The following is a 25866-nucleotide window of genomic DNA, read 5'->3' as shown; positions in this document are numbered from 1 at the left end:
AGTGTGAAACGTGTCTGCGTGGCAGCGGGCGTGCTTGGATTTAAATTTGCTGAATTAAAAAAAAAAAAAAAAAAAGCAGGCATGTTGGGGAGCGTGCGTAAGGCCGTACACAACTGTGAGGAAATGGATAGTTTAATCCAAAATTATACAGCGCGGTTGGACATTGGTTTATTTGTAGCCCAAGAGATATGTCGGGGGGGAGTGGAGGGGGTGGAGGGGGTTTACCGCACAATCCGTCAACCCCTCTGCTGCTTATGTTGTTTGAAAGTCACGACAATATTGTTCTGTCAATAAAAGCGAAACACGGTAGTTGGCGTTGCCATGGAGACGTCCCCGGGGTGCAATCAACAAGTGTTCAGTTTACAGCGACGTGATGACGTAATGAAAGCTCCGTCAGGGGAAATACTCAAGTCTCTTTACATACAGGTGAGTGGCGGGTTCATATCTGGCTGACAAGTGCTGACAAGTGGGGGACTTTTGCATGAAACTTTTACCCCTCGTGTCTCTCTGAAATCTTGTCAGCGTAACGTTGGAGCGACCAAAAGAAGGTGATATTACCGTGTTTTTGAAGTGTTTGTTTACTCTTTCAATGTTGTAAAAATATACTTTTCTTTTTTTTTTTTTTTTCTAGTTTTGATTCACAAAGTCACGTAATTTTCACGTTTTTCTCCCTGTCGATTGTAGAAACGTTGAACAAGATGGAGCGGCTGAAGCAGGTTAACTTCTGTTCTGCTCTTACCTGTTTGCATAAACATTTTCCAACAAGTTTTCCGACCTGGATGACCATATCCTCTGAACAAAAGCGTGAAAACTGTTTTTATTTTTAGGGAAACTAAGGACCCTGGTTGTCGTTGTTAAAATAATTCACGCTTAAAGGCTATGATAAAAGAAACGTTTATTTATTTATTTTTTTTCGGTTTGAAACGGGAAATGAACAGTGGTTCTTTGTTGTCATGGTTACACTCGTCTCTTCCCCTTGTTAACTTCCTACATTACATTAGGTTAGGTTAGGTAGTTACTTTATTAATCCCCAAGGGGACATTTTTTCGCTACAGCAGCATACATTACGTCACATAGCCAATATATAATGTTAGATATGGCATTTACTGGCATCTTGTTCTGATTTTAATCAATAAGCCTCTCGTGAAAAAACAGATAGACTAAAAGTATTTTATGCAATGTGAAAATAAATGTCAGTATTTCTTTCTGTTACAACGCTCTCTGTTTTTGTTTGAACTGCAGATGGACGATGACTCCATCTTTAATATGAGTCAGAACCGAGGATATCCTGTTCCCCCGTCTTTGCCCTTGTCTTGTAATGCTGAACCCTCCGAACTGTATCAAGTAAGAAAATCAACCACTGTATCACATATGATCTAATGCTTCAGAAAAGCCAGTTTTGCTAAGATGTTTGCGTGCATTTAAACACATCAACCCTTCTGCCACTACCTAATCTGTCTTTTTCAGATAGTCTCAAGGCACGGTCATCACCCACCCATCCTCCAGACCAATTCACGGACTCTGGCAGGTCCATTTAAAGAGCAACATCACCACCGAACTCCCAGTGAGTCTATTGGAAACAACTACAGCCCCCAGACCCAAGAACTGAGGATTAGTCAACTCCAGCACTATCGACACACTCGCCGTCAACCCTTGACAAAACCATCAGGGCCTTGTATCCTTTCAAGCTCCTCTCATATCAAAGCCTATTGTGTGTGTTACTAATGGAAGCGTTTTTGGAAACTATTTGAGACTGTAATCTCAAATTTGTTATCTAATGACTTAATGTGTGCGCACTACTCAAGACTGGAAACTTCAGAATAGATTTTTTTTTACCTTAATGAGGCTTGTAGCATCAACTCCATCAGGAAAGAGACGAGCAATTACGTCAAGGAGAAAGTAATTACACCGTAAAACTAACACATTTCAGCAATAGCTTAATTTCTTTTTCTTGCTGAACTTGATGTGATTAATTCATGCTTTTACAGGGATGCATCATCTCGTGCTTCAACCTCATCTCAGGCAGAGCCTAGGCCCAGAAGCATTCCCTTCCCCAGCTGCTGCCCTTTGAGTCCTGAAGAGCAGCTTGACATCATGCAAAGACAAGAGGAGAAGATGAAGGCCACTCAGATAGAACCTAATGATAAAGACCTGGAAGCAAGTATTAGTGAATTTAGTTGGAAACTCGTCACTTGCTGATTCAAATCTTTTGAGCCTCATTCATGATCTTGACTTTACTCACACAGAGGTACATGTACTACATCACTAGAGTCCCCAGCTCTGTGCTGGCTCCCCAGCCAGACCAGCAGTTGATCAACATCATGCACCAGCTGCCTTCTGACTCAGAGGATAATAGACGCCTCCAGATGTTGAGGGCTAACATGGAAGAGGAGATCAAAAGGGGTTACTACTTCAGCCTTAGGAAGAGCATAGGTATAAAACAATGACAGTTATTCTTTAATGGTAGTACTGCTTATCCAGGCATTGTGTTTATACACCAGCATTGATTTTATAGACATTCTGAGCAAAATAAACACACAACTCCACTTCATCTTTTCTTTATATCTGCTAGCATATTTGGTTATATATTGGAACACACAAAAATAACTATGACTCTTTCATACATATGACCATGTGGCCAGTGGACTACATTCTTATGGACCCATCAGAGCGTCAGCGACTGTCCATATTCAGCATCCCAAAGCCTTTTCCAAGGAGGGTGATTCAAGCACCGGTGCCCTGGGCCATCAGTTACAGGGAGGCCCAAATGTGGCAGAATAAACATCTGTTTGCTGTCACTTACATCATGTTCATACTGCAGAATGTCTGGCTAAACAGGTAATATGTCCTGTGCATTCAGTGACAGATTATACTATATTTTCTGTATATTTTCACAGATCACATTGGGTAGTAGGAAGTGTCTGAAATGGCTTTGTGTTACGATAAATTAAATTTTGTATATTGGGGTGTATTTAGTAAAGAAACTGAAGTTTTAATTATCATAATGAGCACACAGGAAACAAGAAGAGACAGAATGGGAATAGGCCTGTACAAGTTTGTATTATTTGATTAACAAAACCAATTAAAAGTGTAACTTTTAAAAACAGAGCATGTGTAAAATTGTAACTCATCACGTTGTATCTTGTTCCAGCTTCTCATCCTTGAGATTTGTCAAATTGGAGGACCTTTTCTCTGCCAGCCTCCCCCTCCTACCATCTGAGTTTGAAGAGTTTGTCCAGAGACAGTGCCAAACTACAAGAGACGAACTGGTTCAAAAGTGAGTACTGCCAATTTGCCAGATTGTCTTAAAACAGACTGTCTGTCGTTGAGGCTATAGGCTGACGTCCAGACTCAATCATTATACTGCAGTGTGTCTTCATTGGCTTAGGTCTGCTGTATGTACACAACCAAGCAAGCAAATCCCATTGTAGGTGCAGGCTCATGTTTCTGCCTTGTCCACTTTGTCAGACACATGTCAGGCTGCTTTTCAGGGGATTGTTTACACTACCTCTCCATAGGATTCCAGGGCGTCCATTATTGTGCTTCTTTTGTATTGTCTGTTGGACCATGTAGTAGCGCTCTAGGATGTCTGTCTATACAAATGAAATATGAGCTTCTGTAATTTGTAGAAATTAGCTGCTGTGTCTATTGTTATGTTCAAAATTTCTACCTGCTTGGATACTTTATTTCTGCTGTGACTCCATTTCCTTTGCCAGCCATACTAAGAATGAATACAGGAGACATGCTGTGTCTCTATGGGGTTGGGTATATGTCAACAATCACCAAGGACAAATAAAGCATATATTTAATAACACCAGGGACTACAATCAGAAAAATTCTGAGTGAATGTTGGTTATTGATTAGTTTATTAATTGATTGGTTAAAGTGAATCTACAGCTTTTTTTTTTTTTTAAAGTACCCAAAAACAATATGAATCCAGCCTCTCAAATGTCAACATGTGCTGCTTTTCCTTTACTATAATGAAAGAACATAGGTACAATGGTACAAAATTCTTCTGGCTTTTGACTGTTGATGTAATCACCTTGGGCTAAGGGACATTTTCGTTGTGTTTTGCAGACCAAATCATTAATTGATTAATCAAGAAAATAAGTAGCAGATAAATTGATCATTTAAAATAATTGTTACTTCGAGACCTAAAATACCCACTGGGAAATATTTGCATGACTTGCAACACTATCATTTGGAATATCTGATTATTAAACCAAACAAAATAGCAAGAAATTAACTAACCAGGACCATCTTCTTCTTTAAGGTGGCTGCCCGACTGCGCATCCCTCTTTTTCACAAATGAGGACCTGTGGTTGCCCCTCATATCCAACGCTACAGAAGTGACTCCAGTTGGTATCCAGGAGTTCTTCAACTGTGTGGCTGCTCTCATGTCACTGCAGCTCCGAAGCCTGGTCATACACTCACTACAGGACTTGCTACAATTCTTCATGATACATGAGGTTTGGACAGTTTTTAAAATGGCTTTTGAAATTATGCAAGGTGGTGGTGGGGCACTCAGACATACTGCTGTTCTTCAAAATTCACCTCTGATAGTGCTGTGGTTTGTCAAGATCAGCTTCCCTGTGCTCTGTTCTCTTTAGGAGGGCAATGACTTTGGAGAGGGGTTTGATGAGATCAGATATGTCCAGTCTCAGGTGCTGCTGGTTAAGTTACAAGTGGATGAGCCTCACATTGCCTTCATTCCTAGCTTCCAGGAATGTTGGGAGGTCATTTACAGGGCCTTCATGGAAATCATCAAGAGTGCTGAGAAGTTCCCAAGGGTACAAATATTTTATATTACCTGGTGCTGTCTCTGGTGAATACTTTAATGTAACGCGCATTAATATAGTACGTGACTGACATGCTTGTTTGGCCAGGTGGAATGTAACCTCTATCCTGATATCACCAACTTGTACCTACGCACTGTCAGACCTGATGAATCACTGGTTACAAACCTAATCAACAAAGCCAAGGATGTTTTCCACAAGAACACTGTGGGACCCAAAAAGTAATGACATGAATTGTTTTTATATCATTCAATTATACTGATGTACTAGCAAGTGTAACGAAGATGCTAACACTACCTCTTCTTCTTCAGGTATTTGAATGTCTATCAAAAATACAGCAGTCTACTCGACAATTCAGCAGAGCAGGACATGTCAGCGTTCCTCAAAGAGAAGCACTCATTACAAGGATTTACCAAAGTAATTCAAATATATTCCCTTCTTAATTTAATTTATGGTCTAGTTGGTTTACAAAAGTCCTCTCTGTGTTTCAATCTACAGGAAATTGAAAGCATCAATCACATGTGGACGGAGCTTGCCTTACTCCGTGTGACAGTGCCCCTGTCCATGTTTTGTCTGTATGTTGGCGAGCTGAACAATGACCTGTGTGACCGTGCTAGCAGACTGAAGGACAGGATCATCATGTTTGAGATGGAGGAGAACCGTGAGCTAAACATGGCGTAAGAGGAGACACATTATTAATTTTTTTTATGTTTACTCAATTTGAGGACACAGAATGTCAACCATCAGCAAATTTTTTTCCCCCTCAGGATCTGTCAAAAGTATGAGGAGATTAAAGAGACCGTCAGAGGCACCCCGGAAACTATAGAGGAGTTGGTGTCTCTCAACCAGTACATTCAAAGAAGCAGTGATGTGACCATTTACAAGCTGATAGATGAGATTGATGAGGCAACCTACCGCCTCAGGTTCCTCCTGGATTATGCCATTCTGCCACGTATGCCCTAAGAAATAGTATTCACAAATGTTACTGTTGCATAGATGTCATGTCTTTTTTAAGATTCCGTTATTTTTATACCTACAGTTGCAGTTTTGCTCACTGGATAAACCCTTTTGAAACCCCTACTCTACATAATGATACATCTCAATCTTAGAATAAAGCAGAATTGATAATGGTTCTTTTTCTTTCTTGCCTCCTCCAGCCGATGACTTGAAGCTGAACTCCCGTATTTTCCAGTGGCCCATTCAGATAAGGACTGAGCTTGAAGACAGCAATAGTCGTTTGACCGTCATGAAAGAAGAGGCTGAGGACCATCTCCAAACAAGGTTACACCATAAACAGTTCACAGTCACGGTCTCACTCAAGTAGTAACCGCCACCGCTGAAGGTGGTGTTTGCCACTTGTTTGTCCTTCACCCAGGCATCACCCAGTCTCTCACATTAGAATTGGTAGTCTCAAAGAGAAAGGTGTGCAGTGATTACAAATTTAGACATTAAATGATTCCTTATATATGGGCATTGTAAGTTCTCTCACCTCTGTCTTAAATATAAAAGCCATCAACTGAATCAGACACCTGTTGCGTATCTGTATTTGACACTCAGGCTCGCAGTGCTTGAGCAGAAGCTGCAGGATGTTGACAAGGAGATACAGGCCTTTAAGAAGAAGGAAGTGATGAACATAGAGGAGATGAAGAATAATGTGGAAAAACTGTCTAAAACTAATGCCAACCTGGAGGCTGCTGTCTCTGAACTAGAGGTACGAGATACTGCACTATCACAGTGCAAGATTTAAGTGAACATGGTAATCCTTTTCATTTGAAAACTCAGTAAAACTATAGTTTTGATACTGAAACAAAACAGAAATCTCTCTTTATCCTGAAAGTCATATTTCAGATGGCAGCCAGAAAATGCTTATTCTGCTGTCATTTGCACAGGATATCAACAACGAGCAGGCTTTGTTGGAGAAGGAACAGAGCCAGTTCCCAATGCTGCAAACTCTGATAGCTGATAAACAGCCATATGAACAGCTCTGGAACACAGCGCTGAATTTTCAGATCATGTCAGCGGTGTGGATGAATGGTAAGGAACTCATATTGGGAAAACTACATCTTTTCCTCTTTTTATTTTTTCATGTGACTGCATTTTAAAAGCCGTAAATGGCATACTTTATAACTAATGGTTGAGCTTTCTTTATGATTTAACTTTTAGGTCCTTTCCTGCATTTGGATGCTGAGAAAATCTCTGATGAGCTGGACATCATGTGGAAAACCACACATAAACTGACAAAGACTTTCGCGAGTCTTCCTAGCCCCGGTCGTGTGGCCAAAAGCTTCAAAAGCAACATAGACCAGTTCAAGCAGCACCTGCCCGTCCTGACAACCATCTGTAACCCTGGCATTAAAGATCGCCACTGGGAGAAGGTCAGCTGAATTGAATTGACTTGCTTCATTGGATCAGATGACATCTCGTCTCAGTTTAAGGACCAAGTGTCCTGCATGGCCTGTGATCCATGAAGTTGATGTGAATAATTGATGGCAGTTTCTGTCTGCACGCAGATTAGCAGTATTGTGGGATTCAGTGTCAAACCGGATGTGGACAGCTCACTGCTGAACATGCTGGACCTCAATCTTTCCAAGTTCTCTGATAAGTGAGACACTTTACATACAGTGTGTCATGTTTACAGCATGCACTGTAATTAGAAGACACTCATGGTTTGTGTGAAAAAAATGATGTTTTTTAATTTCACCTTTGAACTAGATTGGAAGAGATTGGAGCTGTTGCCAGTAAGGAGTACTCTCTGGAAAAATCAATGGAGAAGATGAAAAATGAATGGGCCGACCTACAGTTAAATTTCACTGAATACAGAGATACAGTATGGCAAACACATACACAATCACAGACTTTATGTTATGTTCTGTCTATACATTTTCATGTAGAACATTGACAACAACTTGCTATTACTATGTCCTCTTTCTATTTTCCCATAGGGTACCAAAATTATCTCAGCTGTGGATGACATCCAAGTCCTTCTGGATGACCACATTATTAAGACGCAGACTATGCGAAGTTCACCTTTCATTAAGCCAATGGAGACCGAATGTAAGGTGAGACACGGTGATGTCAGTCAGACTCGGTTCACTTAAGCCAGCGATACTTTGCTGTGTAGGTCAGTAGTACGAATTGTAGATGTACCCATGCTGAACTTGGCTTTTAAAGAGTTACCTCAATATCTTATCGTTTTTCTTAAAGAAAAGAGCAATGGCACTGATATTCATGTTGTGCTGTCATTTTGCATCCAAAAACTGTTTAATCATACAAACTGCAGATGGATTACACATGTCACTCCTGCTTCTTTGGATAACATTAGTTTAATCATTCTAACTTGGATTTTAATATTTTTCTTTAAAAATGTTTCCACTAAAAACATTTTTAAATCCAAGTTAAAACATACAAAATTCAGTGATTGCATTTGTGTGCTTTGTATTTGTGTTTAAGAGATTGTCTTGATTGGTAAAATACAAGCTTAATCTCGTGCCAGAAGAGGTGACAAAACGACTTGATCTGGATAAACAAAGCCTCAGACAAATATAGCTTCTTTTGAAGCCATGAAATTACTTAAAAAACTAAAAAACCTGTTTAAAAATTTTAGACTAACGCGATCAAAACTTGTTTTTATTGTCTTGCTTTTATATGATTTATCTTGTGGTACTACAGTTTTGAGTATTATCTAATTTTACTATTTTGCATATTGTATTTCCATGAGTACCATGTTTGTCTTTGTTGGACTGCTGTATCGTTTTCTTAATGATATATCAGGAATTCTACTATGCACTAAAACTATGAAATGCAACAATTGCTAGTTGTTACTGTAATTGTGTTATTCTCACCATTACTTTCCTTCTTAGCAATGGGAGGACAAGCTGCTGAGTATGCAGGACATCCTCGACTCTATGTTGAAGTGCCAACTTACGTGGCTCTACCTCGAACCCATCTTCAGCTCAGAGGACATCATTGCCCAGATGCCCGAGGAGGGCCGCAAGTTTGCGATAGTGGACAGCTACTGGAAGAATATCATTGCTGAGGCGGTAAGAGCCTCACGACGCTCAGATTCCTGTTTTAATTTAAGTAATTACACTTTGCTTTGACTTCTGTGTGATTACACTGGCCCAGGGGAAGGATACACGGGTGCTGGTGGCTACTGGCCAGGCCAACATGCTGGAACGGCTGCAGGAGTCCAATGTGTTCCTGGATGACATCCAGAAAGGCCTCAATACCTACCTGGAAAAGAAGAGGCTCTTTTTCCCAAGGTTTTGACAGCGATTAATAGCCCTAACAGCCCATTTGTATTAGTTTCTGACGTCTGTCTGGTTGCATGCCAACGAACTCCTCAGGGACCCTAAAACTGTACTTATGGCAGCTGATATCACAACAGAATAGAACTCAACCGAGACGTCCGCAGTACACCAGAAATCTATTGCTTATAATATAGATGAACAAGTCAAATAATTTCACAGACATTACAAAACACACAAATGACACAGGACACACTTATATTAACATTATTTTTAAGGGTCTTGTCAGGTGTTTTTTTCAGCTTCTCCGTTCTCTTCATCTTCATATTTCCAGATTCTTCTTCCTGTCCAACGACGAGTTGCTGGAAATTCTGTCACAGACCAAAGATCCACTGTGTGTACAACCCCACCTGAAGAAGTGCTTTGAGGGCATTGCAAAACTGGAGTTCACTGAGGACATGGAGATCACTGGTATGATCAGCTCTGAAAAGGAGACTGTGCCCTTCATAGAAAAGATTTGTCCAGCCCAAGCCAAGGTATAGAACAATGTCTGTGTATATTATGTCAGTCGTTGTTTCATCTATTTTCGCATTATATCATATCTGTATGATACTTTTTTTTTTATAATGCTATAGTTTTGTTGTGCAGTTTCTCAGTGGACATATGCTTGTGAGCTGGCACCGTTATTATTTGTAGGGCATGGTAGAGAAGTGGCTGATGCAGGTGGAGAACCTGATGCTCTGGAGTGTTCGACATGTCATCCATCAAGGAGTCATTCAGTATGCAGAGGTATTCGGGCATATTACTTTTTTCTTGAATCTTTGATGAGTTTAGGCTGACTGACAGTTGATGTGTAGGCAAGTCTTGGCTCATACTGTGATCTAGTTTTGTAATTAAGGGGGAGTGAAAGGTGGTGAAATAATTTTAGTTTAAAATCTACATCACCCCTATTTATCTTGATTCAGATGCAGTGTATCTGAAGGGTTTGCGTACTGCTAAAATCTCTCCAATGTAATATTTTAATTTCTTTTTGCCTGTAGGTGCCCCGGAAGAAGTGGGTGTTGCAGTGGCCTGGCCAAGTTGTTATTTGTGCCTCCTCTATCTTTTGGACCAGCGAAGTGTCTGCAGCAATCCAGACCAACTCTCTGCCTGTCAGTCTTTAGATATACTTCATAACTTCTACAGAAAAAAGTCAACTTCCAAGATAATCCAATGTTAAATACTTATTACCATGTAGTCTGATGTGTAGTGATTTTATTATTTAAAGGCCTATGTGGAGAAGAGTAATGCCCAGATCGCTGACATTGTGGAGCTGGTGCGTGGGAAGCTGTCAGGAGGGGCAAGGATGACCCTCGGTGCTCTTACTGTGATAGATGTTCATGGTAATACGTGAATCCCAAAATTCTCCAATATTTTAAAGATATGAAATGTGCTTTCTTGATTCAACACACACTAAATCTCGTGCCCTCCCCTCCCCCCAGCTCGAGATGTTGTGACAAACCTGGCGGAGAACCGCATCTCCTCACTGAATGACTTTGCGTGGATTTCTCAGCTGCGTTACTTCTGGGAGGATGGAGACGTGATGCTGCGCATGATTACCTCCTGTTTGAAATATGGCTATGAATATCTGGGCAATTCCCACCGTCTGGTCATCACACCACTCACTGATCGCTGCTACAGGTAACTTTCTGTTCATTCAGTCCCGTTTAGTTTTTGCTATCATTAAAGAGCCATAAAAAATAGATTGTAAAATGCTGGAACTTGTAATGTTTATTTAAATGTCCAAGATCTAAAGTTTGTTCACAGTATCATGTTGTCAAATGACTTTGTGGTGTTCTAGGACTCTAATTGGGGCGTTGAAGTTGAACTTAGGAGGAGCTCCTGAGGGTCCTGCAGGAACTGGAAAGACTGAGACCACAAAAGATCTGGCCAAAGCTTTGGCTAAACAGGTGCACAAAAACTGTTTTAAGGACAACACTGATCTGCATTTTGTTCGTGTTATTTTTTTCATTAATACTGACGGTGAAGCTATTATTTGTTTGTAGTGTGTGGTGTTCAATTGCTCTGATGGTTTGGACTACAAGGCCATGAGTAAGTTCTTCAAAGGGCTGGCTCAGTCTGGAGCTTGGGCCTGCTTCGATGAGTTCAATCGGATTGAGGTGCGTTAGACTATTACTATACTTGTGAACTGTATATGTCTGTCAACCTCTTTAAACTCACTTAACAAAAAGACTAATTGGCAGATTGGAACTCATAAAACATTGCTACTTAAAGTTAAGAAAAGGTTTATGTAACTGTGCCCATTTCTGAGTTGCCCTAGCTCCATTTTCCTTATGTAATCAAGTTGATTTTTTTTGTAGGACTTTAAAGTTCTGCATGAAGTTGCACTTTTTTATGTCAGTAAACATGAAATGTCTTATCTTTTTTATTCTAAAATGTGTCAGGTAGTGAGTGCATCTAAAGTTTGCATTGAATTACATCTACACAAAAGGTTTTAATAGGCAGAAATACACATCGGATTACTCTTTGTGTCCAAGCTATTCTTCAGCAGACATGGTGTAGAGCTAATATCTGCAACTTAAGGAAAAATCTTGAGCGTGCTAAATGTGTGTGAGAGTGAAATTTAAATTATTTTCCATTGATAAACAAAAAGCCATGATGTTGAAGATAATAATGGTGGCTGAGGATGAATGTTATTTTCAGTCATGCTGCATTGAATGCCTTAAGTCAGACTCAAACTATTGTTTACTGAAGGCAACTGCATTATTTTGTCCAGTTTATTGGAATACAAATTAAGATAGAAATATGTTTGCACATTTATTCATAACTCTAATAATGTTTGTGTGTGTCACAGGTGGAGGTGCTTTCTGTGGTAGCCCAGCAGATCCTCTGCATACAACAGGCCACTGCCAAGAATCTGAAGACTTTCATGTTTGAGGGGACAGAGCTTTCCCTCAACCCAACCTGCTCTGTCTTCATCACCATGAACCCTGGTTACGCTGGCAGGGCTGAGCTGCCTGACAACCTAAAGGTACATCACTGTGGGACTGTACAATAGTCATATTGCACTGAACAGGTGAAACTCTGATGAAGAATATACAATTAATAAATGTTAACCATAAAACCATGTTAACCATAAAACATACCGTTGACAGTAAGATGCTGGAGTTGTTTGTCTGCCAATCTTCTCTTGCAGGCTCTTTTCCGTACAGTAGCCATGATGGTGCCAGACTATGGTCTCATTGGAGAGATCTCACTATACTCCATGGGCTTCATTGAATCCCGCAGGTATAAGTGAAAAATGTCTTGCACAAAATATTGTTTAATAGGAAAGAATTGGTTGTTTCATATACCAAATTAAACCTCCAATTTTAATTTTACTGACAGTCTGGCCCAAAAGATTGTGGCCACCTACCGTTTGTGCTCGGAGCAGCTGTCTTCCCAGCACCACTATGACTACGGTATGCGAGCTGTGAAGTCTGTGCTGACAGCAGCAGGGAATCTGAAGCTGAAGTATCCTGAGGAGAACGAGAGCGTGCTGTTGCTCAGGGCGCTCATGGACGTCAACATGGCCAAGTTTCTGGCGCAGGATGTGCCACTGTTTCAGGTGTCAGCTTGTGTACCACCTCCACATATAGCCTGAGTTACTTTATTCATGTCAGGACATGTCAACTTACCATTCTCCTGCTGCTCCCCACAGGGTATTATCTCTGATTTGTTTCCTGGAGTTGTCCTTCCAAAACCAGACTATGACCTTCTTCTCAAGGCTCTCAATGACAACATCACTATGTTTAACCTCCAGCCTGTCCCATGGTTCATTGGCAAAATCATCCAGGTATTGAGGAACAGGATTGTTCTTTAAATCTTGAGACCAACAAGAATTGTAACCTTTAAAAATAATAAATGTGTTTAAGATGTTATCTGTTTCTTTGTGTGTAGGTGTATGAGATGATGCTGGTACGTCATGGCTTTATGATAGTAGGAGACCCTTTAGGAGGAAAGACTTCTGCCTACAAAGTCCTTGCTGCTGCCCTGGGAGACCTTTACAAAGGTTAGTATTAGTAGTGCAAGCCGTACAATTTACTTGTCAGCAGGTTTTTATTACCACCATGCTTTTCCTATCAACTGGCCCCTAGCAAGCCATTGACACTGACTGAACAACTTTACTTCATTGATGTGATTTCTTTTCAGTTTTTATTTTCTTTTTGTTACTTCATATGCTCTCTAATTCTCTTTATTTAGCCAAGCTGATGGATGAGTTTGCAGTAAATTATCACATCATCAACCCCAAGGCTATCACCATGGGCCAACTGTATGGCTGCTTTGATCCAGCCAGCCACGAATGGTCTGATGGTGTCCTAGCTACCTCCTTCAGGGATCAGGCTATCTCCACCTCAGAAGACCGACAGTGGATCATCTTTGATGGGCCAATTGATGCTGTCTGGATTGAGAACATGAATACAGTGCTGGATGACAACAAGAAGGTACTGTTTTTTTTTTTTTTTAATGTGGCTACATTTTATGAAAATTATTGTGGGCATTCGTTTTTCTGTAAAAGATTTATCTGTGATTAACAATCTTTAAATAAGGATCTTCTGTCTTGTTTATTCTGTCTTCTGCTAGCTCTGTCTGATGAGTGGGGAGATTATTCAGATGAGTTCCAAGATGAGTCTGATTTTCGAACCTGCTGACCTGGAACAAGCCTCTCCGGCTACTGTCAGTCGGTAAGCAGCTGCAACACTCATGCATGTAAACACAATATGTAAATATTGACATTTATTGCGGTTTTGAATGTAAATTTCTATCAAAAGGTGTGGTATGATCTACATGGAACCTCATCAGCTGGGCTGGTCTCCCCTAAGAGATTCCTATATGAACACACTGCCTCAAAGCCTGAGTCTTGAACATAGACAATTCGTAAGATCACAGACATGCATGTTTTAATGGATGGATCTACAGCCTAAGACAGATGTTGTTGAGTATATCATATATGACATATCTCTTCTATCTGTTTGTTTGATTATTTTTTTTTGTCTAATAGATCATAGACCTCTTTGATTGGCTGGTTCAGCCCTGTCTGGATTTCATAGATAGGGAGTGTCGCTTTGTGGTGCAGACATCTCCCATCCATTTGGCCTATAGTCTAATGAAGCTCTATACCTGCTTGATGGGTTAGTAAGACGGACATCTAGTTAATATTTGATTGATTGATATGTATTCATATTCTTCAATAAGTGTTAACATTCCTGTCATTGCCAGATGAAATCTCAGGAATCAATGGTCCAGAGAATATGTCCAGCCAGCAGATAACCCTGTGGCTGCAGGGTCTCTTCCTGTTTGCAGTTGTATGGTCTCTGGGTGGGACCATAACTGGAGACAGTCGTAAGAAGTTTGATATCTTCTACCGCACTCTGATCGCTGGCATGAATGATGAGCACCCCAGGCCCAAGAGTATCAAACTCAAAAAGAACAACATCTTCCCTGAGAGAGGTCACAAAACTTCTTCAATAATTATCTGTACAGTCACTATACTAATTAAACATATGCCTTTTCAACATTAATTTCCAATGTTTCATTACTGTTTTGCAGGCACTGTCTATGACTACTACTTCCAAAAGGAAGCACAGGGACAGTGGAACATCTGGACTGATTCAATCACAAATAAAGAGAACGTCATACCTGATGGAGCCAACGTGAGTGTTTTTGTCACAGGTTACTGCTGTAAAAGTTACCCCTGTGGGTTGCCATGTTCCCTGAAACTTTTCCCTGCCAGGTGTCCGACCTCATCATTCCCACCATGGATACGGCACGTCAGCTTTTTTTCCTGCACACCTACTTGGCACATGAAATCCCCATGCTGTTTGTAGGACCCACTGGCACTGGGAAATCTGTCATCAACAAAAGCTTCTTGGTCAAGCTGCCTAAGGAGAAGTACACACCAAACTGTATCAACTTCTCAGCCCGCACCTCAGCAAATCAGACCCAGGGTATCATCATGGCAAAGCTGGACCGTAGAAGAAAGGGCGTGTTTGGGCCTCCTATGGGAAAGAAGTGTGTTGTCTATGTTGGTAAAGATGATCACACATGCAGTACTCACTGGTATTATTGAATAAGAATATTACACACTGTGATATTGATTACCTCTCCTCCACAGATGACCTGAACATGCCATCTAAGGAAATCTATGGTGCCCAGCCCCCAATCGAGCTATTAAGGCAGTTGATTGACCACCACCACTGGTATGACTTGAAAGACACCTCCAGGTTGAACATAGTGGATGTGATCTTTATATCTGCAATGGGGCCTCCTGGTGGTGGGAAGAATGACATTACAGGTATGTTGAGATGATTTTTTTTTATCTGTATTGAAGAAAATAGCAATCATAATGTTTACTGTGATTAACACAATGTCTCATAGGCCGTTTCACTCGTCACTTGAATGTCATCTCAATTGATTCCTTTGATGACGAAACACTGACGAAGATATTCAGCTCCATTGTTGACTGGCACTTCAGCAAAGGGTTTGAACCCTCTTTCTACAGGTAACTTGTTAATCATATTATTAAGACCCAAGCACCTCTGTAAAAAAAACAGCATTTTTGGAGGCTTTACAAAATTCAAAAACTCATGAAAATTGGTACACGCGTCTCTCCCGGCGAAAATGGCGTATTTTAGTGGAATCGCGAATAGGCGTGGCCTAATGGCTCGCTAGCCCCCCTAAACAGATGCCCCAGCAGCTACATTTACCTTTAGAAGCTCCTTGGAGACCTGAGGTTTTTGGAAAGTCTCATAGCCTACGACAAAGACAATAGGGATAGCCAGGGCGATGCGGCTAAGTTTGATGTTTCGCCATGACACAGGAAGTTGATGTTTTAAGGTCAAACGATGCCCCAAACATCACAAAACTTGTGTCAGGCACCAACTTTCATGAGTTTTTGAAGATGTTAAAGCTGCCAAAAAAGGCAATTTTGTGTTAAGAAGAATAAGGAACGAGATCAAGAAAAAAATTAAAACTGCAAACGGGAATATGCAGACCCTCGTGTGCTGCACGTTGGGGAGCCGGCGGCCCCGACCCGCTGGATCCCCGACGTGCAGCGTGCGAGGGGCCGCATATCACAGCTTGCAGTTTGAATTTGTCTTATGAATATTGTAAAGCAGAAGAGAGCACCAAATGACCTTTGTCCTGAAAATTTATTTTCTTTTGTCCTAGACAAGGCAAGATCATGGTACAGGCCACCATGGCTGTCTATAAGGACACTATGGACAGCTTCCTACCCACCCCATCTAAGTCCCACTACATCTTTAACCTACGAGACTTCGCTCGAGTGATACGAGGTGTTCTCCTGGCACCACACACACACATGCAGGTGAGAGTGGAAACCATTGTGAAATGTTTGGATAAATTACTCTAATTGCATCTCTTCTTTATATATGATTTTGTATGTTTTATGCCAGGATGGAGATAAACTGATCCGCCTGTGGATTCATGAGATCTACCGTGTTTTCTCCGACCGACTCATTGACAGCGGAGACAAGGAGACATTTCTTACCATCGTCAAAGAGAAAACCTCAAACTTCTTTAAGCTGAGTTTGGAAAAGGTTTGATTAATGCACAACCACACTCAAAAATTATTTCAGTAAAGGTAGAAGAACAGTTTTTCATCTCATAAATTATAGATAAATAATACACAGAAATACTTGGTGAAGCTACTGCTTTGTGTGGTGTAGTGTTATTTTGATGTAAATCTAAATCTAAATAAAGAATTCTCATTTTTGTGTAGGTCCTGAGCCACCTCAGCCCAGATGGCAAGGTAGTGGATGACAACATCCGTAGCTTGTTCTTTGGTGATTATCTCAAGCCTGATTCTGACACTAGGGTTTACGATGAAATCACCAACTTACATGCCTTGCAAGAAGTGATGGAGTTCTACCTGGATGAGCACAACAACTGCAGCAAAGCACCCATGTCCCTCGTGATGTTCAAGTTTGCTATTGAGCACATTTCCCGCATCTGCCGTGTGCTGAAACAAGACAATGGCCACCTTCTACTTGTTGGTATTGGTGGCTCAGGCCGCCAAAGCACCACTAAACTGGCCACCTTCATCAGTGATTACGTCCTCTTCCAGATTGAGCTGACCAAGAACTACAGCATGTCGGACTGGCGCGATGACCTGAAGAGGATAATGCTTAAAGCAGGCATCGAAGGAAAGATTCTTGTGTTTCTGTTCAATGACAGCCAAATCAAGGACGAGGCCATGCTGGAGGACATCAACATGCTGCTTAACACGGGTGATGTGCCCAACATCTTTGCTGCTGATGAACGTGCTGACATCATTGAGAAAGTGCAGGGAATTGCGCGGATTGAAGGCAAAAAGATTGATGCTACTCCGCTCTCAATGTATAACTTCTTCATTGACCGTGTGATGGCCAACCTTCACATCGTGCTAGGTAGGCACCTTCACATGCTCTTTTTTGATTGAGATTTGACTAAGTAGTAGTAACTTCAAAATATTGTATTCAACAGCAATGAGTCCCATCGGTGATGCATTTAGGAACCGTCTCAGGATGTTCCCCTCCCTTATCAACTGCTGCACAATCGACTGGTTTCATGCATGGCCGGATGATGCTCTGGAAATGGTGGCCCACAAGTTCCTAGAAGATGTGGAGATGGAGAGTGGCATCAGACTGGAGTAAGAGAATGAAAAACTATGCAAAAAAAACCCAGTGATTTTCCACCTGCTCAACAGTGGGCATGAACTTGATTTGCATGTAATTTGCTGACATTGTGTTTATTTCTGTGTCTAAGGGTGGTGGAAATGTGCAAGACCTTCCAGACAAGTGTCAGAGATATGTCTCAAAGGTACTTCTCCAGATTAAGGAGACACAACTACGTCACACCCACCTCCTACCTTGAACTCATCCTTACCTTCAAGACTCTGCTGACAACTAAGAGGAATGAAGTGAATACTGCTAAGAACCGCTATATTATTGGTCTACAGAAACTGGAGTTTGCTGCATCTCAGGTGATGTACCCCCGTCAAGCCCTTCAAGTGTGAATGAACGATATTGATATTTTTCAGATTACTTCATATTGTTGTGTTGTGTTTTACAGGTATCAGTCATGCAGCTGGAGCTGACGGCCTTGCAGCCAGAGCTCATCCAGACCTCAGCTGAGACAGATGAGATGATGGTTAAGATAGAGAAGGAAACAGTGGAGGTGGATGCTAAGAAAGAACTTGTATCTGCTGATGAGAAAGTGGCGAATGAAGCAGCAGCTGCAGCCCAAGCCATTAAGGTATACATGTATTTCAGGAGCAAAGATGCATTTTACCAGTGCAGAAATTTGTATACTTCATGTAGTTTTTAGAGCAATTGTTTTCATGAAGTTAACAGCCATACAGCAGATATTTGCAGTAGTTTGGTTTGTAACCATTTTCATATTTAGCAATAACGGTTGTCTTTCAGGATGAGTGTGAGGGAGACCTGGCCGAAGCAATGCCTGCTTTGGAGGCAGCCCTGTCAGCCCTTGACACATTGAAACCTGCAGACATTACAGTAATTAAGTCCATGCAGAACCCACCAGGACTCGTCAAACTGGTGATGGAGTCCATCTGTATCATGAAGGGCATCAAACCTGAGAGAAAGCCTGATCCTAGTGGGTCAGGTAAGATCACAACTTTGGAAGAGTGATCTTTATGTAACATCATTCCCAGTGGCAAAGATTTACAGCATTTTTTTAAATATACAAATATTCAGCTCACTAGACAGTATTACTATTTACAATAAATATGTTGCAGGTAAGATGATTGAGGACTTCTGGGGGCCCTCTAAGAAGCTCCTTGGAGACCTGAGGTTTTTGGAAAGTCTCAAAGCCTACGACAAAGACAATATTCCTGCCCCATACATCAAGAAAATCCGAGATAAGTTTATTGAAAACCCTGACTTCCAGCCCTTTATTATCAAAAATGTGTCCTCGGCTTGTGAGGGCCTCTGTAAATGGGTGCGGGCATTGGAGGTGTATGAGCGTGTAGCCAAGGTTGTAGCCCCCAAGAAAGAGAGACTGAAGTTGGCTGAGGATGAGCTGGGTGTACAGATGGAAATGTTGGCTGTGAAAAGAGCTGAGCTGAAAAAAGTTGTGGACCGACTGCAGAGTCTGAACGATGACTTGGCGGCCATGATTAACAAGAAGAAAGACTTGGAGGACAACATTGAACTGTGCTGTCAGAAGCTGATCAGGGCGGAGAAGCTGATAGGAGGACTGGGTGGGGAGAAGGATAGGTGGACTGAAGCTGCAAGGCAACTAGAAATTAGGTATATCAAAATATAAATGTACTATATATCAATTTCCACTATTATGATTTGTGATCTGCTGGGCCTGATGTTTGATATTAATCAGAGTGGCACTATATTCCCCTTCTACAGATACACTAATCTGACAGGTGACATTCTCCTGTCCTCTGGAACTGTGTCGTACCTTGGGGCGTTTACAGTAGATTACCGTACAGAGTTGCAGGAACAGTGGCACATCCTGTGCCAACAGAAGGAAATCCCCTCCTCCGAGGACTTCAACCTCAGTAACATTCTGGGTAACCAGGTGGCCATCAGGGCATGGCAGATTGCTGGACTGCCAGTGGACTCCTTCTCCACAGACAATGGCATCATTGTGTTTAACTCCCGCCGGTGGCCCCTAATGATTGATCCTCAAGGTCAAGCCAACAAGTGGATCAAGAACATGGAGAAGGCTAACAAACTTGCTGTAATCAAACTGTCAGATGGAAACTATGTGAGAATCTTAGAAAACTGCATCCAGTTTGGGACTCCCGTTCTTTTGGAAAATGTTGGCGAGGATCTGGATCCAGTACTCGAGCCTGTGTTGCTGAAACAGACCTTCAAACAGCAGGGTGTAGAGTACATGAAAATAGGTGAGAATATCGTGGAATACTCTAAAGACTTTTTGTTCTACATGACAACTGGACTGAGGAACCCTCATTACCTTCCTAACGTGGCTGTGAAAGTCTGTCTGCTGAACTTCATGATCACTCCACAAGGCTTACAGGACCAGCTTTTAGGGCTTGTAGCAGCCAAAGAGAAGCCTGACCTAGAGGAGAAAAAGAACCAACTCATTCTGGAGAGTGCTGCCAACAACAAGCAACTGAAGGAAATTGAGGATAAGATCTTAGAAGTGCTGTCCTCTTCGGAGGGGAACATCCTGGAGGATGAGACCGCTATTAAGGTCTTGTCATCCTCCAAAATACTGTCTGAGGAGATATCTGAGAAGCAAAAAATTGCCAGTGTTACTGAGAAAGAGATTGATGACACTCGCATGGGCTACCGACCTGTGGCTGAGCACTCCTCCATCTTGTTTTTCTGTATCTCAGAAATGGCCAACATCGAGCCTATGTACCAGTACTCCCTGACCTGGTTCATCAACCTATACCTTTATTCCATCGCAGAGAGTGTACAGAGTGAGGATGTGGCTGATAGAATCAACAACATTGTTGAGCACTTTACCCTCACCATCTACAACAATGTCTGCCGCTCGCTTTTTGAGAAGGATAAGCTGCTCTTCTCCCTTCTGCTCACTGTCGGCATCATGCAGGGTAAGGGCCAAGTTGATGATCAAGTCTGGCGTTTCCTCCTAACTGGTGGCCTCGCTTTGGACAACCCTTATCCTAACCCTGCTCCAGAGTGGCTGTCTGACAAATGTTGGTCTGAGATTGTCAGGGCTTCCAAACTTCCAAACCTGGATGGGCTGCTTAAACATATCCAAGACAACATCTCCAAATGGAAGAAGCTTTATGACTCAGGAAAGCCCCATGAGGACCAGCTGCCTGACCAGTGGTGTAAGTTGGTGGGACTGGATCGAATGGTCGTGATCAGGTGCTTCAGGCCTGATAAACTGGTTCCAGCAGTGCAGGATTTCATAGTGGATAACATGGGACAAGTTTACATTGAACCACCTACCTTTGACTTAGCAGGGAGCTACAAAGACTCAAACTGCTGCTCTCCCCTCATCTTTGTGTTGTCACCAGGATCTGACCCAACTGCAGGTGATTAATTGATCACATACACGTTTCTTTTATGTATTAACCCACTATAGCTCCACACCACGTAGATAAATTGATAATATACAATAGAGTAGGTGAACAACTACCCTTGATTTTAATTTTGGATGCTGAAAGACTTTTAATATAGTTCACCATTGCTCCTTCAGGTCTGCTAAAATTTGCTGATGACCTAGAAATGGGGGGCAGTAAGATCCAAACCATTTCCCTTGGTCAAGGACAGGGACCTATAGCAGCTCAGATGATTGAAAAAGCCATCAAGGAGGGCACTTGGGTGGTCCTGCAGAACTGCCACTTGGCCACCAGCTGGATGCCCGCTTTGGAGAGGATCTGTGAAGAAACCATCGTCCCAGAGATCACACACCCTAGCTTTAGGTAACACATTCTATTCAGTAATATTAACAGAAAATATGCCTTTTGCATCAATAACATGATTAAAAAAGAATAATATGTATTTGTCCTCTTCTCCTTAGGTTGTGGTTAACCAGTTACCCATCTGATAAATTCCCAGTTAGTATCTTGCAGAATGGGCTAAAGATGACCAATGAGCCTCCCAAAGGAATAAGAGCCAACCTGCTGCGCTCCTACCTGAGTCACCCCATCTCTGACCCTGACTTCTTCAACAGCTCCAAGAAACAGGCCATTTGGCAGAAGCTCCTTTTTGGTCTCACCTTCTTCCATGCTCTGGTGCAGGAGAGGAGGAACTTTGGACCTTTGGGTGAGAGATACAACAACTGTGTTGCTTATTTGCCATTTGATCGTTGTGTGATTGAACATGTTTTTTTTAATTTTTTAAACTCTGGTTTCTACCTCCTTTCTCCAGGTTGGAATATTCCTTATGAGTTTAATGAGTCTGACCTGAGAATCAGTATGAGGCAGATCCAGATGTTCCTAGATGAGTATGATGAGGTTCCACTAGAGGCCCTCACATACCTTACAGGTGGGAGTTTCACAGCTGTTTACTCAGCAGTGAATCAATTTAAACCAATTAAGTGGGCAGTAGGACGATATTCTGAGGACGTACTTAGGTCATCTTTGAATCACAGGCTGATGTATCCCAAATTTAAGGACAGGTGTATTTTTGATCACAAGTCACTTCCCCGTTTCTCTTGGCATAATAAAATGTGTATACAGTAATATGGCTCAAACTTTACAAAACCTCTCAAAAAACATGTCCTTGTGTTTCCATTTTTCTGGTTTGAATGATCTCTGCTTTTTTTCTCCTGTCAGGTGAGTGCAACTACGGTGGCAGGGTGACAGATGACAAAGACAGACGTCTGCTGTTATCGCTCCTGTCCATCTTTTACAGTTGGGAGCTCATAGAGCAAGAGTGCTACCACCTGTGTGAGGAAGATCTGTACTATGTTCCAGCTCAAGGCCCCTATAAGGTACTGTCAGAGCTCTGGTCTATTTCTAATTAAAGCCACAGTGATGTGACAGAGAGAAATATCCATAATTGTTCGTACTAATATTACATGAAGCGGCTGTAAGTAAATGCAGCCTTGCATTTTTTTAAAGAACGGAACCGCAGCTGATTTCGCTGTGTATCCAGAGGAGGATTAAATGTTTTAATCACAGAGTGTATTAGTGTCTGGAAACCTAGAACGTCTTTGGCCTTGAGGGTGCAGTGTTGAAGAGTAGTGTTATGTAGTAATTTTATTACCATCATATCTTTCTTTCTTCTAGACGTATGTGAAGTACATTCGAAGCCTCCCAATTTGTGCCGATCCCTGTGTATTCGGGCTTAATAGCAACGCTGATATCACCAAAGATAATCAAGAGACCAATCAACTCCTGGATGGAATTCTGCTGACTCTGCCCAGGCAGTTAGGCGGTGGGGCTAAGTCTCCTCAGGTTTGCATTGCCTGGTGTCTAAACTTTCATTTTATATTTTTTTACACCCCTGAAGAAACATCCTATGCAAACCTGTTGTCTTGTATCTTACATCAAGCCTTGTTCTGTCATGTTTGTGTTGCAGGAGGTGGTGGACGAGCTTGCAGAGGAAATCTTGTCTAAGCTGCCAGCTATCTTTGACATACAAATGGTGATAGTAAAATACCCAGTCATGTATGAAGAGTCCATGAATACTGTTTTGAGGCAGGAAATCATCCGCTTTAACAGGTAGTAACAACTTGTGACGCCATTCAATCACATCTGGCTGGAAAAGATGTTGATTGACCTGTTTGTGCAGAACACACTCTTAAGATCCTTTCACAATTAACTCTTGGTCACTCCGGTCTCCCCTCTTGTCAGACTTACAGATGTGGTGCATGTCAGTTTGGTAAACATGCGCAAAGCTTTGAAGGGCCAGATTGTTATGTCGTCTGAACTTGAGAACGTCTTCAACAGCATGCTGGTGGGCAAGGTGCCTGCTTTGTGGGCAGCCAAGTCATACCCCTCTCTCAAACCAATGGGGAGCTATGTGACTGATCTATTAACCAGGCTACAGTTCCTACAAGTAAGAATTATGTTTAGTGTCGGTCCCCAGCTAAAACATATATATCACTAGAAACTGAACTTGAATCATTAGGTTTCCGAAGCACCAACGATGGTGGAACCCTATTGTTTTTGGTTGAATTTTTTTTTAATTATTATTAGGTTAGGTAGTTACTTTGTTAATCCCCGAGGGGAATTTTTTTTATCATTATTAGTATAATTTTTCTGTCCAAGGAAACGGTTGGGGAGCCTAAACCGTAGGCCGTGCAAAGGTGAAATATATATGTGATCGGGATAGTGATCCCTGAAACTCCTTTTCTAGATTTCGCTCAGTGACAAATATGGTTTCAAACAATTCTTTGGAATTATCACAAACATTTTACCTTTTGTGAATTATGTACAAGGGATATGATGTTTGAAATTGATAGCTCAGTGACATTTTTGGAAAAAACATTTGATCTTCTAAAGATGAACTCCAAATTGCGATTGGACACACTTGTCAAGACTGAGTTTTTGATTTAATATAAATATTTGGGTGTATATACATCAGCAGGGGGCGCCCTCAAACGTTTTTTTTTTTTTTTTTTTTTTTTTTTTTTAATATCTACTTGTAGCCTTGCTGAAACCCCACCATTTTTGCTAGGATCACACAGTGTATGTTCTATAACCAGAATATATGATTTGAGGCAAATCAGCCAAACGGTGCGGCTCTGGTAGCCCATTTGTTCAAAAGTTGGAAAAACTGCTTTTTCCCAGAATGCCATTCAACTGCGCTCAATTGAGTTACTTCCTGGATTTTAACACGGACACAAATAGTGACTATACTGGGGCCCAAACCGTAGGCGGTCCAAAGCTGAAACTCGTTCAGACTATCAGCACTTAGTGTCGCCCTGAATGCAAATTCCTCTCGTCTGTCTCTGTTTTGATCGGCAGCACCGCTGAAACATTCAGGTTCACGTTTGAAACTGAATTTCAATTACGTTGTAGAAAATCAAATTATCTTATTCAGAAGTATTTTTTTAATGAAAACATTTAAGTTCAGCCAGTCAAATACAAAGGATTAAAATTCAATTTCTGGTGACACATATTTCTGCTCATATGACTGCCAAGATTAATTTACCACATACTAAATAGTTGGAAGTCTAATAGTTTATATGTATAATTTGTTTGATAAGTTATTATTTGAATATTCAATAATTAAACTCGCATTCAGTATGTGTTAGCAAAAAAAAAAGAACAACATTGACATAATAATAATAAACTAATGCTTTGCTAGTCATATAAATACCATTGCATTCTAATATACTAATACCTATTAATATGCCTGGATGTCGGTCTTCACAGAGTTGGATAGATAACGGTCCACCTACAGTCTTCTGGCTCTCTGGGTTTTACTTCACTCAGTCGTTTCTTACTGGAGTGTCTCAGAATTTTGCCAGGAAGTATACCATCCCCATCGACTACATTGGTTTTGAATTTGAAGTATGTAATTCAATTTCTACCCTCCCTCAGTGTCTTTGGTCATATTCAGTTGTGATATTTAAGGGATGTATTATACTCATACTCTTATTTGTATTCCAGGTAACCAGAGAGGAGACCCACATGGATGCCAAGCCGGAGGATGGAGTTTATGTTCAGGGTCTTTTCATGGAGGGTGCGCGCTGGGACAGGCAGAACATGGTCATCGGAGAGTCTCTCCCAAAGATTCTCTTCGACTCTTTGCCCATCATCAAGCTCAAACCAGGAGAAATGGCCAAGTTTAAACATGAAAACATCTATGTTTGTCCTGTTTACAAAACCAGCGCCCGTCGAGGGACATTGTCCACCACTGGGCATTCTACCAACTATGTCCTGTCCATAGAGCTGCCCTCTAACGAGCCACAGAAACTCTGGATTAACCGTGGGGTGGCATGCCTCTGCCAGCTGGACGACTAAGAATTAGCATCGTCTGATTTCATTATTAAACTACTGTTAATGTACTCAACTATTGTATGGGCCAAAGAAATATATGTGTTAAATCACAAGTTTGATGAGACCTAACTACACCTGACATCCTCACATCTAAGTGCCACGTCCTGGGTGTGTCAATTTCATGGGCACTCCCAGGACACTATATAACCCCGCCCCTTTGGCTTGCAGAGCCTCTTTCCCTCCAAACACAAAAACAGAGAGGCTCTGTAAGTGAAAATAATCCTTTAATTCCACCTGTTATTTCAATTTATTTGTTTAATATTTCATGTGTTTTTACGTTTACTAAATGTTTTTATTGTGACTTTAGCAAAACCCTTATGTTTTGCTACTTAAAAAGGATGGAAACACCGAG

The 25866-nt window shown here is 41.4% G+C and overlaps 1 protein-coding gene across 1 annotated transcript; it reads left to right on the top strand.

Annotated features, from left to right (window-relative positions):
* The first annotated feature begins 698 nt into the window (after window positions 1-698).
* On the top strand, window positions 699-25866 carry dnah3 (dynein axonemal heavy chain 3). The gene is made up of 61 exons (XM_069699760.1): window positions 699-716; window positions 1243-1344; window positions 1468-1625; window positions 1989-2157; window positions 2247-2433; window positions 2643-2838; window positions 3152-3277; window positions 4274-4469; window positions 4611-4790; window positions 4887-5017; window positions 5108-5213; window positions 5295-5473; window positions 5564-5748; window positions 5954-6077; window positions 6354-6507; window positions 6686-6830; window positions 6960-7171; window positions 7307-7398; window positions 7509-7623; window positions 7739-7855; window positions 8657-8836; window positions 8922-9058; window positions 9378-9579; window positions 9740-9832; window positions 10084-10194; window positions 10311-10425; window positions 10525-10723; window positions 10884-10992; window positions 11089-11202; window positions 11898-12074; window positions 12240-12331; window positions 12431-12650; window positions 12744-12878; window positions 12983-13094; window positions 13286-13527; window positions 13667-13767; window positions 13855-13960; window positions 14085-14214; window positions 14303-14533; window positions 14633-14736; window positions 14817-15111; window positions 15198-15377; window positions 15461-15584; window positions 16253-16409; window positions 16498-16641; window positions 16824-17490; window positions 17567-17732; window positions 17849-18065; window positions 18155-18337; window positions 18508-18706; window positions 18840-19353; window positions 19465-21092; window positions 21257-21482; window positions 21581-21825; window positions 21931-22047; window positions 22338-22495; window positions 22794-22961; window positions 23086-23228; window positions 23361-23565; window positions 24888-25025; window positions 25125-25866. The coding sequence occupies exons 1-61, from the start codon at window positions 699-701 to the stop codon at window positions 25476-25478; spliced, it is 12030 nt and encodes a 4009-aa protein (XP_069555861.1). The 3' UTR covers window positions 25479-25866.

Source organism: Brachyistius frenatus, unplaced genomic scaffold (assembly GCF_029030835.1).
Source record: "Brachyistius frenatus isolate BFR_SWC_R1_liver_20210118 unplaced genomic scaffold, ASM2903083v1 Contig_2, whole genome shotgun sequence".
In the NCBI taxonomy this organism is placed as follows: domain Eukaryota; kingdom Metazoa; phylum Chordata; class Actinopteri; family Embiotocidae; genus Brachyistius; species Brachyistius frenatus.
Note: the sequence above shows the minus strand (reverse complement) of the source record. Positions and strands in the feature narration are given on the sequence as shown.

What these genes read in the sequence shown, in the direction of transcription:
- dnah3 (XM_069699760.1), top strand. An exon ending in AAGATCGCCACTGGGAGAAG is followed by an intron (nt 7,172 to 7,306) that starts GTCAGCTGAATT and finishes GTCTGCACGCAG; the next exon opens with ATTAGCAGTATTGTGGGATT. An exon ending in ACATTGGTTTTGAATTTGAA is followed by an intron (nt 25,026 to 25,124) that starts GTATGTAATTCA and finishes TTTGTATTCCAG; the next exon opens with GTAACCAGAGAGGAGACCCA.